This window comes from Peromyscus eremicus, chromosome 7 (genome assembly GCF_949786415.1).
Source record: "Peromyscus eremicus chromosome 7, PerEre_H2_v1, whole genome shotgun sequence".
NCBI classification, from domain to species: Eukaryota; Metazoa; Chordata; class Mammalia; order Rodentia; family Cricetidae; genus Peromyscus; species Peromyscus eremicus.
In genome coordinates this window covers 96,823,236-96,837,848 of record NC_081422.1, presented here as the reverse complement: position 1 = coordinate 96,837,848, position 14,613 = coordinate 96,823,236, and the positions used below count along the sequence as shown (strand labels likewise).

General features: G+C 47.2%; 2 protein-coding genes across 4 annotated transcripts in view; one reads left to right on the top strand and one right to left on the bottom strand.

Annotated features, from left to right (window-relative positions):
* Positions 1 to 4,594: 4,594 nt before the first annotated feature.
* Positions 4,595 to 14,293, bottom strand: Anapc13 (anaphase promoting complex subunit 13). 3 transcript variants are annotated; one of them, XM_059268464.1, is made up of 3 exons: positions 14,175 to 14,293; positions 10,099 to 10,224; positions 4,595 to 4,832 (listed from the first exon to the last, which is right to left on the bottom strand). In XM_059268464.1, the coding sequence occupies exons 2-3, from the start codon at positions 10,195 to 10,197 to the stop codon at positions 4,707 to 4,709; spliced, it is 225 nt and encodes a 74-aa protein (XP_059124447.1). In that variant the 5' UTR covers positions 10,198 to 10,224; positions 14,175 to 14,293; the 3' UTR covers positions 4,595 to 4,706. The 3 variants fall into 3 exon arrangements, with proteins under 3 accessions (XP_059124447.1, XP_059124446.1, XP_059124448.1); XM_059268463.1 differs by having other exon boundaries at positions 14,171 to 14,280; XM_059268465.1 differs by lacking the exon at positions 14,175 to 14,293 and adding an exon at positions 14,072 to 14,137.
* A 34-nt stretch (positions 14,294 to 14,327) lies between these two features.
* Positions 14,328 to 14,613, top strand: part of Cep63 (centrosomal protein 63) — a 46,334-nt gene continuing 46,048 nt past the window's right edge. Inside the window, 1 exon segment of the mRNA XM_059268462.1 lies at positions 14,328 to 14,606. Within this exon segment, the coding sequence (XP_059124445.1) occupies positions 14,466 to 14,606 (141 nt within the window). The 5' untranslated portion in view covers positions 14,328 to 14,465.

Here is a 14,613-nt window from a genome sequence, read left to right as displayed (position 1 = left end):
ACATTTGACATACAGACCATCCCACAGCAGAGGACAGTGACACCCAGTTAAAAAGAGAAGGCAAGGCTGGCGATCCTTGAGCCACGCAAGTGTTCTATCTATCCCAGCTGCTATTGTTACTATACCACAAAGGGGCGGGTCTAAGTGGGTCTTGGGATGATGGGCAGTTCCTGGACTCTGGTTGTTTTCTTGGGGACAGAGGCTGTATCTGCAGGCCTATGTCTGGCTCAAAGAAGTCGTTCCTGAATTCTAAGACAGGGCTCACACTACATATGAGTCTCTTTAGAACCATAGAGCCACAATCCAGGGTTCTCATTGCAGGAAATACTGTGCAGTGGGCAAGCCTGGGCAAGCCTACCTGGAAGAGCTATCCCAAGTTCCTCTGCTTCTACCTTCACCTTGCTGGTCCAAGCCACCAGCGACTAGAATCTCCTTCAGTGTAAAGCTCTTTGGATTTTGCACTTCCTGTCTTTATGAAATCCATACATCATGGTAACTTACATCAAAACAACAAACAACAACAAAAACCAAAGCCGGGTGGTGATGTCCCACGCCTTTAATCCCAGCACTTGGTGAGTTCGAGGCCAGCCTGGTCTGCAGAGCTAGTTCCAAGGCAAGGGTTATACAGAGAAACCCCATCTTGAAAAATGAAACAAAGCAAAAAGACCAAGCAGTCTCCTAGCTCTGATCAAACCTTTCAATGACTCAGGAAAATGTTGAGACGCCTCTTGTCCACCCAGGTCCCTTGCTTGTAACACCAGTTCCACTTAGGGCTTTGTACAGTTTTTGCTCTGTGGTCAATACTCACCTCTCATCATGTCCCCTGTCCACTTGGCTCATACGTCAGGTGTTGGTGCACAAACTCGAGGCGGGCATAAGAAATGTCACATTTTCTTTAAAGCAAATGAGATCCATTTGAGTCTACTTTGCTGTACCCCAGCAATACCCCTTTCTATATATTTTTCATCCATTCTCTAGCCACTGTGTGTTGGCTGTCGAGGGTTCCCAGGTCATGTCCTCTGGAGTGCTGTGTTGATACTGTCTCCAAGGGATGCCTGGAAGCCAATAACTAACAAGTTATAGCAGTACCTCTGTCCCCAAAGTGAGAGCTGGATGCCGTATGATCCAGGGTCCTTGTGGGATCAGGCTGGGGCTCTGCCCTGAAAACATTTTTTGCTCAGCTCTTCCTGGTCTGCCCCACTTCTTCCAGGCTTCTGGAAGCTTCTTGACTCATCATACTTGCACAGGAAACCTCACCATGGGCTCTGCTTTTAGGGGCCCAAACTCGCTCCCATCCTTTATCCTTTCTAGATACATCCGATTTGAATCTATAGTTTATACAGTTATTAGTTTAATATTTATTTATTCCTAAGTATCCCTAAGTAAACAAAGATCCCACGGAAACAGGGGCCTTTTTTTCATTCATCTCACTATGTAGCCCTGCATGACTTGGAACTTTCTATATAGAACAGATTAGCAACCTCAAATTCACACAGATCCACTGGCTTCTGTCTCCTGAGTGCTGGGATTAAAGATGCTTGGCTCCATGCTTTTTTTTTTTTTTTTCCATTGCAATATTACTAGCACTAAGTATAGAGAATACTGTATGTGCTCCTGAAAAACCCAGGCCTAGTATCTGAAGGTCCAGAGCGAAGATCACTTCTCTCTTTAGTGAGACTGGAGAGTCAGAGATCCACTGCTGTGGAGTGCAGTGTATACTGGGGAACTGAATGCCGGAAGCATACTTCCTGGTGGCAGCAAGCCCAGGTGGCTCCTGAAAGTTGGGTGAGAAGGTGGGGGCAGATTTAGGCTTAGGATAAAAGTGACTTTATATAAAGTCACTTAGGATAAAAGACAGGGCAGGAACGTACATGGTTTTTCTCAAGGTAATATGCAAGGGTCAGGTCCATCCTGGGAGCCAGGGTCTAGGTATAAAGCTCCAGATGACGAATGGTTTTTATCTACTTAAGAGTTTGCTAGAAAGCCTTGCAGGGAAATCCAGCTAGGGTTACTGAGTGCAGTCCAGTGGCTATGGTTCAAGATGACTACAATAGTGTCAATCTGAATTCGTGCATACAATGGAGAAGGGGCCGGACGCCAAGGGTCACAGAGCCTCTTAACCTCCATCAATAGACACTTTCCCCTCTGGCTGTTTGGGAGAGAAGGCCACCCTACAGCTTCAGCTTGTCTTCTCTTGTTTGTTCCCCTCAAATTCCATAGTCAGAGTTAGCAGTCTCTGGCTGGCCCTGTTTAGGTCACTTAATCGGACATAAGGAACCACAATTCTGTTTTTATCAGGTCAACCTAGCCAATCAGGTCATTCCTGGGCATGGAGGCCCGCCTCAGATGAGAGCCAGAAGCCAATCAGACCAATCAAAAGGTGTCTTATAGAGATCATATCCCATTTCAGTCAAAATCAAGGTAATACTCTCATTTTAATGGCACTCCAATATTGCCAGGAAAGGCTAGATGAGTTATCTATGGTCTTATTAGCACATCAAAACACACGCTGGCTTCCAGGCTCCCTCAGTATCACAGCTACCTGTGGTCCTTCCCACCCTACCCCCTACCCTAAACTTCAGCTCACCCTACTTCTCATTCCCTTATAGCCAGTATTTGAGCTATGCTTCTCTTTTGTCTCCTCTCTCTGGGTTGTTTCCTTCTCTTCCTCTTTCTCCTCTCAATCAAGTCCAGTCTGCCGGCCATTTTCAGAGTAACATTTTCTCTCTCTGGTCTGGATTCTTCCAGATGCCTCTGGCTGTTCTCTCCTATCTACAGTAAAAACCTTCCCTTCAGCCATACCTTGAAGCAGTCGTATCCTCAGGTTATATGTCTGATACTGAAACCCTCAGTTTATACACTGGATTTATTTTTTATTTTTATTTTTTTGTTTTTTTTTTTTGAGACAGGGTTTCTCTGTGTAGCCTATCTTGTCCTGGAACTCACTCTGTAGACCAGGCTGATCTCAATCTTAGAGATCCACCTCCTGAGTGCTGGGATTAAAGGCATGTGCCACCACTGCCAGGCTTAGGACTGTATTTTTTTTAAATTAACTTTTATTATTGATTCTTTGCCATTTTCATATCATACATCCTGACTGATCCCACCCATCTTCCTCCCCCTCATCTGCCCTCTGCTCTTACAACTTCCCCACCAAAACAAAACAAAATTTAAAAGAAAAACCAAAAACCGAACTAGACCAACAAAGCAAAACAAGAAAGAAGAAAGGGAAAAAGAAAAAAAAAAAAGGAGTTTCATTGTGGAAGCTGTGGTGTGTCTTCACTCTTTAGTCCTTTTGTCTTCGTTTGAAGTCAGTACTGGAGTCTTTAAGTTTTTGAAATTACCTTAGTTGAAAATTTTATCCCCAGACAATTAGGTAGCTGTTTGTCTAGTTATTGAAGGGATGGATGGTGCCATGGGGTCTTAACTTCTGATGATTCCCAGGCAGTGCCACTGAGGCAGAAGGTGAGACTACATGCCTGTGGGTCATAAGAAAGCTGCTACAACCAAATTTCTGGTTGAAATCATACATGCAGTTTCATTTGTTTTGTGATACACTCTTTCCTCTGAAAGCTACAAAGACAAAGGCCAGTGAGGGGTGAGAAGAAATAAGTCTAGTGGGTATTTTGGCAAACCATGGATTCTTTTTTTAAATAAGATTTATTTTTATGTGTATGTGTGTCTTTGCCTACATGTGTGCACATGCACCTCACATGTGCAGTCTCCTCAGAGGCCAGAAGAGGGAAGGGAACCCCTGGAACTGGGGTCACAGACAGGTGAGAGCTAATATGTGGGCACCAGGAACCGAACCCAGGTCCTCTGCAAGAGCACCAAGTGCTCTTAACCACTTGAGCTGTCTCTCCAGCCTCAGCAAGTTCTTCTATAAATCTAGCACTGGCCACTGCCTCCAAGGTGCTGCATATTTGAAGGGGCGCTGGGATATGAGCTGCCATTACTGTTCTGAATAAAGGGGTACTCCATTCATGGAGACCCTTGCCAGGGGCACAAGGGCAACAACCGCAGACAGGGGGCAGAGGTAACTAACAGCTAACTGGGATTACAAGCACACACCACTATGCTACCAAGCCCAGTTTTTACTGGAGTCCTAGGGATCAAACTTAGGTCCTGACTAAGCCACCCCCTAACTCCTCAGAGATAACTTTTTAAATCTGTACATTTATGCAAAGTCTGAAAACAGCCTGGGAATCTCAGGAATGCCCGTCATCAGTGAGGGGTATGTGTGGGGGTATCTGCTGGAGGCACATGCACCTACAGGTGACTTCCACTCAAACGCTTCTCAGGCGCAGAAATACAGGTCTGTGATTCTCTTCCCATCTGGCTTCCTCTTTGTCTTTCCACTCGTGTTTTCAACTACCTGAGCCAGAGGACACATGGGAGTAGCTGGGAAGTGGTAAACGTTGACAGAAGCAGAACTGGAGCGAAAGGCAAATGTTTATCGACTGTGTTCAAACACTAGTGAGTGAATGACTCACCGTAGGCTTGAGAGCCACATAGTCTGCATTCCTGAGAAGTCTCAGTTTCTCATTCAGAACGTTTTCACACTGCGCTCTGCTGCTGAAAAATCAAGTGGGCGTACGTTTTTGAGTGTTAATTTATTACTCAAAGATCTGAATTCAGAGACAGAGAGGAAACATGCTTTATCTACATATTTTTGAAAACCCGATCCATGGGAAAGCAAGCCAGTGTCAGTTTCCAGCTGGTGGGACGTTCTCGTGGAGGCACTGCAAGGCCAGGTCTGTCCACTTCATCTCCTGCTCTTTCACAGACTCTGTGGTGCCGCCATTGTCCTGCTCAGGCTCGGGAAGCTCACTCTGAAAGGGAAGGACACCCACAGCGGCCATGAGAAATCTGTCTTTCTGTACATTTTTGAGATGAGTCTCAGGTAGCCTAGGCTGACCTCAAACTCACTATGTCATCTTGAATCCTGCTTCTGCACTGGTAGGGGCTGAGCCCAGGGCCTTGTGCATGCTACGCAAGCATCCTACCACTGCGTCACATTCTCAGCCAATCACCTTGAACTCTAGCCTATCTTCCTTTGCCTCTGAGGAGCTGGAATTACAGGTGTGGACCTAGTGTTGAATAGTTACTTCTGAAAACACAACAACATTAGGAATTAAAGCCTGTGAGGTCCTAAGAACAGCCAGCATAGCTGATATGCGTATTCTAAAGAAAGAGTCAAAATAAACAGATGTATGGAAAATACCAGAGGTTCTGTTCAGCGTGGCTTGCTTCTCCTTTGGACACTGTGACTCTGGCTTTCTTACAAAAGGCAGAAGGGCTAAGGGCAGAGACTGGAGCCCCAGATTACTCTTCATTTGCTGGCTTATTTGGGTGAGGTAATTCAAACTCATGAGATCTTTGTTTCCCTTCTCGCAAATGGGAGGAAAAAAATAGCTTTTTCACACCTCAGACTTTGGTAAAGAGAGAACGAGGACCTTAGATCCGTGCTTGGCACCGTGGAGGGTGTCCAGTGCTCCATGGCACTCACTAGTATGAGTGGCTGAGAACACTGACAAGAGCCAATTCGGAACCTTTTTGAAAGTGCTTTAAAGGCAAATCAGATTTGCTGGAATGTGTTTCTAAATATAGGACATGTATCAACAACAAAAAAAAATGCTACACCCAAAATGCTTATGTGACAATTAATATGGGCTGGATGAGAGACACAGACAATGTAACAGTCGAGACCTCCCCCTAGTGGGAAAACACAGTAAAGACTAACTCACATCCCAATAGTTGTTTTCTAAGTGATAAGCCATGGGACTGCTGAATCTGTGCTGGGCTCCAGAGTTCACCATGTATTTCTGTGCAGTTACCAGAAGTTACACTTTGTGTTAGCAGACTGTTGCTTAATATTCAGTTAGGATTTCCCACTGAAAGGGTTTCTCTGTGTAACAGTCCTGGCTGACCAGGAACTCACTTTGTTGACCAGGCTGGCCTCAAACTCACTGAGTTTCACCTGCCTCTGCCTCCCAAGTGCTGGGATTAAAGGCGTGCACCACCACCGCCCGGCTCCCACTGAATTCTTATTTACACTATATGGAGGTGTTTTTCTCTTTAAAATTATGTTCAACATGTAGTTAAGTGATATTTATCTACAATATGTACAAATGTATTTGAACTGGGATCAGTGAGGTGGCTCAATGGGTAAAGGCACTTGCTGCCAAGGCTGATGACCTGAGTTCTACATGTGTGTCACAGCACACAGGTACACACACACACACACACACACACACACACACACACACACACACGAAAAACCCAGATGTGTTTGCATCATTTGCATCTGTTTTACAAACATAAATTGACATTTAATATTCCTTATACAGAGCCAAAGAATTGTCATTCTATAATCAATTTAGAAATCTGACCTTAATAATTATCTAGAGGCCACAAAGAATAAACAGGCCCTTGGTTAAGAACTACTTAATTCAGCTGGGCAGTGGTGATGCACATCTTTAATCCCAGCACTTGGGAGGCATAGGCAGGTGGATCTCTGTGAGTTCGAGGCCAGCCTGGTCTACAAAGCAGGTTCTAAGACAACTAGGACTGTTACCCAGAGAAACCCTGTCTTGAAAAATCAAAAAGAACTACTTAATTCAGGAGGTAGGTCACTGCTTTAATTTCATTTCCTCTAAGAGCATGGTAGGCTTCCTAAAATGATGGATCCTTCACTTGGTGACTTCTTAAATGAACACCACCACGTAAAACAGCACAAAACATGCTCACTTAACACAAAGTACCATAAGCACACCTTATGCAGCTATTTCTGCCTAGCAGCAGAGTCTATTCCCTGACTGCACATCTGGAATGGCCAGTGACTTGCTCTCATCAGTGGACTGCAGCTGTGGGGCAGTTCTGGGCCTGCACTCTAAGGCTCTGCACTTCCCTCTGTTGAACCTGAGGCACAGGTCCCAGGAGGGCATGCTAGATCACGAGTGCCAACTCCCAGTCCCTCTACCTCCTGGAAACATCCTGTTAACCACCAAACATGTGAATCTCCCTGCACCACTCAGCTCCTGCTAGTCTGCACAGCACAGCAGCGAGCCCAGCATTAGTGGCCTGAACTGACGTGGACCAGAACTCCCAGCTGAGTTATAAAATCATGACCTAACAGTTGTTACTGTAAGCCACTAAGTTTCAGGGCCATCTGTCATGCAGCAAAAGCTAACTGATATGCACATTCCCTTAGAATCACAAAATTCCCTGGATGGGCAACAGGCTCAGGCTGCCACCAGGAAGTCAGCAGAGGAATTTCCTTCTTCTTCATTCCCTACCATAGAGATAGTCCCTTAATTTTTGTGTACAAAGTTCAAGTCGCCACACTTCTTGGTGGTGTTCTGGCTTTCCCACCTTGCCTAGACTGCTGCACTGCAGCAGCCTCCTACTTGGGGCCCCTTGCCCCTTTCTTCTATCAGGCTCTCTCTGTTGGTGCTGTGAACCCCACTTTCTTTTTTTTAAAATTTATTTATTTTTTGTTTTTTCGAGACAGGGTTTCTCTGTAGCTTTGGAGCCTATCCTGGACTAGCTCTGTAGACCAGGCTGGCCTCGAACTCTCAGAGATCCACCTGCCTCTGCCTCCTGAGTGCTGAGATTACAGGCGTGCGCTGCCGCCACCACCACCCGGCTTAATTTATTTTTTAATTACACTCATGACATTCATTAAGTACACTTATGATATTAATTACATTTGTGGTATTCATTGATTACATTCACAGTATTCATTCCATAATTATATTTATGATATTCATTAATTACATTAATTGTATTGATTTATTACATTCATGATATTATGTCCTGATATTACTGTCTATTTGTGGGGTTTTTCCATCACACAAAACAGAGATTCTGTACTTAAGAAATCATTGCTCTATATTCCTTTCTTCTCTATCTTGAGATAACATCTGATCTTTCTGTCTCTACGAATTTGTATTGAACCCCACTTTCTGAGAGACAAATCTGAGCATGGCAGCCTCACTCTGCAGACCTTTCATGCCTAGAGCCCTCGAGGAGGAGACCTAAGTGGGCCACAAACACCCTCTCAAAAGCTGTCCCCAACTTTCTGCCTCCGAACTGCAAACGTAACTGCTGCCCCCTGCTTCGCTGTCTCCCACCGTGTTTCAAACCCTGGCCTGTCACACGCCTCTCCTCTCTGCGGCAGTGCCCTATCTAGCACCATTAAACTTGTGGTTCTTTCTTAAGCATTGCATCTTCTCCGAAGCATTTCTGCTGCATGCCAGGCCTCCAGCCACTCCCCACTTGGCTGTTCATTCCCCCTGCTTGGTACTGGAATTAGTTACTCAGCATCTTGCCTCTCTTGATCCCTGACCCCGACAGAAACTTTATCTTACGCTCATATAATCTTAGGGCACACAGTAGATTTTTGAGAAGTGATGGATGGATGGATGGATGGATGGATGGAAGGATGGAAGCTTACAGATCTGAGCTTTGCAGACCAAGGCATGAAGTCTGACTTACTAGGTAATAGGGTCAAGCACGCCTCTATAATGCTATTTTTTTCCTACCAAATGGAGATACCACCATTTCCCCTGTATGGTTGTCTTAAGAATTACAGATAACGGAAGCCTTAACTTCTTCAGTCTATGGCTTAAAACTGGTAATGAATGGCAGCTACAATTCTTTTTTCTTATTTTATTGCCCTGAACTTGGGTAGTCACTGAACACATTACCACCTCCTCTCACACTTGAATGAGAGTGCAGGTGAGCTGAGCAGTTTCTTTGTAAACCCGAAGGGGCAGGCAGTGCTCCTGGAAGTCATCCGGTGTCAGCTGCTCTTGTAGAGCATGTGGCATGCTGGACAGAGAAAGCCCAGACTCTGTTTGTCCTTGTTCTTTGCTAGGCTTCTGTGGCATCAATTAGAGTTTTAAAAAAAAAAAAAAATGTACATAGGGCGGTGGTGGTGCACGCCTTTAATCCCAGCACTTGGGAGGCAAAGGCAGGCGGATCTCGGAGTTTAAGTCCAGCCTGGTCTACAGAGTGAGTTCCAGGACTGCCATGGTTACACAAAGAAACCCTGTCTTGAAAAAAAAAAACCCATAAAAACCTATATAAGCAAAAGTGAGGGGTCACTTATCACATAAGGTTCAACAATCGCTTTTCAAGGGAGTTTTCCAAAGACCAGCAAAGAGAGGTGTTCTGAGAGCTTGTATGTCTAAAGGCCAAAGAAGAAATGCTAGGTAGTCTCTAAGCACCTCCTGGAAGCTAGCCTATGCGTGCACTCCAGTTTCAGAAATGCCAACAGAGGGCCCGAGAGACGGCTCAGTGGTTAAGAGTTCATACTGGTCTTAGAGAGGACAGTTTGGTTTTCAGCACTCACTTTGGGTGGCTCACATCTGCCATTAACCCCAGCTCCAAGGTATCTAACACCCTCTTCTGGTTTCTGAGGGTTCCTGCACTTACCTCCCCACCCCCCAAAAAATCCAACAACACACACAAATAGAAATAGGCTGGGGGGGATGGCTCGGTGGTAAGATCACCTACTACTCTTCCAGAGGATCCAAATTTGGTTCCCTGCACCTATGTCAAATGACTTTTAACCACCTGTAACTCCAGCTCCAGAGATTTGATGTCCTCTTCTGTCCTTCCCACCTGCACATTAGTGGCAGACACTCACATGCACATACACAAAAATAAAAACAAAATAAATCTTAAAACCAAAGACCGACAAGCCAGTAGGGAAGCCAGCACACACATGCTCCTTGCTCCTCTTCATGATTCATTGGACTTGGGAAACGAGGGCACCCATGCTTCCTTTGTATGTGATGCACTGAACTCACGCTTGGCTCACCTCTGACTTTGGGTGGGGTGATAGATACCACTACAGGGCTCTGAAAATCTAGGCTCCAGCCCTGGAATGACCCCTAACTAAGGTGGTTACACCAGCCCATTCTCTGAGCCATGAAGAAATGAACTAACGATTCTCCAGAGGCTTCTAGATTTAGAGGATGCCAAAGCGTGGATTTCTGGGCCCTAGTAGTTCACCCCCCCATCAGCTTCCACTAGGCTTCCCCACATTACATCTCTGACTCATTGTCCTGAGTTCGGATCACAACCTACCAGTGGGATCGCAACATCCTCGTATGGCAGCTTGTCTTCCCGCCAAGCATCATCAATCAAATCCAAGATCCTTCCATCTCGTTGTACCTCGCTGTCCATTCTCCTGCAGCTTTGGTCTCCTCAGTTCTGTAAGCCAAAGAGGTCATTTCCTCAGCATGAGGGTACAGAAATCCAGTGCCAGGATTCCCCATACTTTTAGCTTGAAATTGGTTTTGTTGTTGTTGTTTTGTTTCTTAACATCACCCCAGGAAACAAACATAATCTTATGTGGATCAGGTGACAACATAAAAGACCACAGTTCTTTTCTCACTTCAGCTGACAGGTGCTCGATGGTGCAGGGACAGTCTAGTTGACAGACAAGTTCCTAGTGTAACAGCAACACATTTCTGAACAAAGCCCTGGAAGGCACTGTATCTAAATGTAGCTTTCTTTACAGTCATATACAATCTTTCCTTGTTTGTAAAGCCTTTGCTGAGTCTCATCTCCGGCTCCTTAAGCCCTCCCCCATTACTTGGCACAAATTTCCAACCGCCTTGGCTCAAACCTCGGTGCTCTTAAGGCACAGGAGCTAAGGGAACACGCAGGGTGACACTGAGCTGGAATGTGTAAAGTAACGGACCACAGACCAGCTGCTAATCCTTTAAAGCAGGAATAATGTGGGCAGCTGGACTTACCCGGAAGCCACTTCCTTTCTTAAACAGCATCCATCTCAGTGAGTTCAAGGCCAGCCTGGTCAACAGAACAAGTTCCAGGATAGTCAGGACTGTTACACAGAGAAACCTTGTCTCAAAAAAACAAAAACAAAAAAAGCATCCAGACTGAGCTCTGAAAGTAGCATGCCATGATCAGCAGTGGCAGTTCTGCGTTCTGTGTCCCTCTGGGCTACCTCTTCCTTGTCCTCCCTCCCTCTCTCTTGCTTTTGTATACAAAGTTTCTCGGTGTAGTCCTGGCTGTCCTGGAACTCACTCTAGACCAGGCTGGCTTCGAACTCATGGAGTCTGCTTCTGCCTCCCCAGTGCTGGGATTAAATGCTTAAATGCGTGTAACACCATGACTGGGCCCTCCTCTTTTTTTTTTTTTTTTTGAGACAGAGTTTCAAACTCTCTCTGTAGCCAAAAGCAGCCTTAAGCTCCTAATCCTCCTGCCTCCACCAATGGGATTACAGGCATATGCCACCATATCTGCTTTGTGAGGTACTGGGAATTGAACCCTTATGTATACTAGGTAAGCACCCTATCAACTGACCTACATGCCCAGCTGAGGGGGACCCTGCAGGTGTCCAGGCAGGGAAGCAAAGTGTAAGAGGTAAGAATGAAAATGCAGTTCAGACTGACTTCATCAACCTGAGTCAGACTTGGGGAGTCTGATGCCAGGTGGTTTAGTCCCAGCACATTTAAACAGCATAATCTGGAAACAAGTTCCCTGATGTAATACAATCCCCAGTGATGTAATACAATCCCCGTAATCACAGCACGACTTGACTCAGGGTCCATGTCATTTCTTCCAAGAAGATGGGTTCTAGAGACAGGCTACCTGTACTAGCTTAAGGGCCTAAGGAAGGGTCTGGCCAGGTCTTGTCATACAGCTAACGTAGAGGTCATGTGGGCTATTAGCCACCCCTGGTCCTGGTTGTGGGAGCTTGGGGGAGCCTCTGGCTATACAGATAATGTAAGAGTCATTTAGACTAGTAGGTATCCTCTATCCTGGTTGTGGGAGCTTGGGGAGTCCCTGGCTGTATGGGTCATTTAGATTACTAGCCACTTCAGGTACTGGCTGTAGGAGCTTGATATGACCTGGCCCAACAGATATCGCAAATCACCAGGCTATTAATCACTTCCAATTCCCTCTTCCTCCTAAAAAAAAAAAATAATAATAATAATTACATTGATTTGTGTATGTACATGTGGAAGTCAAAGGACATCTTGGGGCAGATGGTTCTCTTTTTCACCAGGTGGGTCCCACAGTTGAATTCAGTGCCAGGCTTGGCAGGGAGTGCCTTTATACCACTGAGCCGTCTTGCTGGCCCTCTGCAGTACCTGGTTCAAGTGCTCGGGATGCTTGCTTAGCTCCCTGACCATAGATCACTCCTCATTTTCCTCCTGAAACAGTTGTAATCTAACTCACAAGACTGGTCATCACGAGCACTTCCGGGTTTCCAGCTTCCAAGTTTCTTCCTTATCACAAACCCGCCCTACTGTGTCCCCTGCTACAAAGTGGCAACCCAAAGGCCTTGAAATTACTAGCACCAGTGTCTCTCTCAGGGACTCTTCCATTTCTGAGAGAAGGGAGACTCGTGTAAGAAACAACCCTTGGCATTGGAGTCTAACTTTGCCATACAGGTATGCGCTTGCCTCCAACAGTATTAAAGGCAAGCTGGCACTCTCTATCTGGTTTGGGGGTGGGGAAGGGCTTTTACTTTAAAAAAATTAGACAGAAGGGGCCTGGGAGACAACTCAGCAGGTGAAGTCTCTGCAAGCATGAATACCCGAATTCAGATCACTGGCATCCACATAAGAAGCGGGGCACAATGGCACACACTTGCCATCCCAGGGGTGGGAGGCAGAGACAGGAGGATCTCTGGGAGATTGCCAGGCTATCTAGGCATGCTAGTTGAATCAGAAAGCTCCAGGTTTAGTGAAAGATTCAAAGAGGAAGTGATGGAGGAAGACACTGATGTTGGCCCCTGGCCTCCATCCCCGCCCCCCCCCCCCCCCCCACTCCACCTCTAGGCACAAACCTCCACCACTACCGTTCCCTGTACATACACACACATTAAAGCAAAAGGTGGCCGGCTCCTACTGCCACCTGGGAACCAGGTGACGGCTTAGCATTTTTACTCAGATTTAATTGCATCTAGCCAGTGGACAATGCAAAGCCAGCGGAGGGATCCCATCTGCAGAAATGTATAACTAGTCCTTCCTGTCAGTTCTAGTCACACTTGCAGAATCTGACAAGTTTTCCTACTTTCCTGTCACTCCTTTGTTCTTGGAGCTGTGCCTTGGGCTACACGTCACACTTCCTCTGCTGATTTTCCCAGGTCTTGACAGATTGCTCCTTTTTTTTTTTTTTTTCCTGAAGTGATCTGACTTCCCTCTAGCTTTAGTAGACTTTCTGTCCTCAAATACTTGCTGCTTGCCTTAACTAATCTATGAAACGAGTTAGGTCAGCTTTGTGACTGATTGGCAGGGTACTTTTGTCACCAGCGGTAAAGTATAAAAGCTGTACCAATGATTCCCAATCTTTCCACAAGTTGGCCTCAGTATTTTGTAACATGTCCCTCCTCTTCACGCTTGCAATTTGGCAAGCCTTTCATCCACCTCCTGCATTTCTTCCTCAGAATGCTTGGCCGTCCTTCCAAACACAACACGGATGACAAATCTTTGGGGGAGGCACTCGGGTTCTCCCCCTTTTACACGAACAAAGAAACAAGCACAGGTAACGCCCAGACAACGGCCACCGTCCCAAGCCCTTATCGCATAGCAGAACCTCTCCGGGTTTCTTGAACATATTTTTTACACACGTACTCTTCTCTTTATAGTGCCGTCCCCCACCCCCCCAGTAATACAAAATCTCAGCTCTCAGGCTGTCTCCTTAGACGCCAGGCTGAGCGCCGTTCCCTTCACCAGACCCCTAGATCTCTGGGCACAAAGCGTGACAACAGGGGAGCCTCTCACACTGTCTAGACATCTCTTTCCAGATAGTAGACGACCACGTTTTATGCATTTTCGAAATCAATAGCTTTGTAAATCTATTTCTAAGCTAAAAACACGGCCCTCTATACTAAAATTGGTCCTCGAGGGCCACCATCCTAGGTCACTAGACGCAGAGTCGCCCGGGGCGCCGCTTCCGGCCCCAAGGCTGGCGCTACCGTATGCGGAAGTGCAAAGGGGAGGTGGAGCGTCGCCATGCGGGCTCCCTTGCACTCGGCGCGGCGCGCCATAAGGAAGTGGCTCTGAAGGCCGGATGAGAGCACCTGCCTGCGCCTCTGGAAGCACTGGACGCCTGAAGCCTAGGGCGAACGCTTGGCCACCCTCCGAAACCCCGGGCCGCTGGCGCGAAAAAAATCCCTTACCCACCGAGCGCGCATCGGCTTCCTCCCGGCCCCGCCCTCCTGCGGGGTCACGTGACGCGTGGCGCTCTTATACCCCGTATGTGGGTGAGTCCCTTCGCGGCTGTGGGAGGCGGGACGAACGTCAATTTGTTGTGACGCGTGCGCGCTCCCGAGGAACGGCGAGCAAGCCTGGGGGGCGCGCTCGGCCGGGGACGCGCTCTGTAACCGCCTGCGTCCCCCAAAGACGGGCGAGGCGCGGCTTGTTGTGGGGTAGACGCGGCCCTGGCCACCGTGGTGCCGCTAGCCTGCAGGCCGCATGGCCCGCGGCCGCTGCCCATCGCTGTCCATCGCTGCCCGCCTGCAGCCAGGCCCTCTACTGCCCGCCCGCGGCTGCCCGGGCGCAGCACCCCGGGGGTTCTCCGACGGCTCCATGTGCCGCTCCGTGCTGGCCGGCCAGGTGCTGC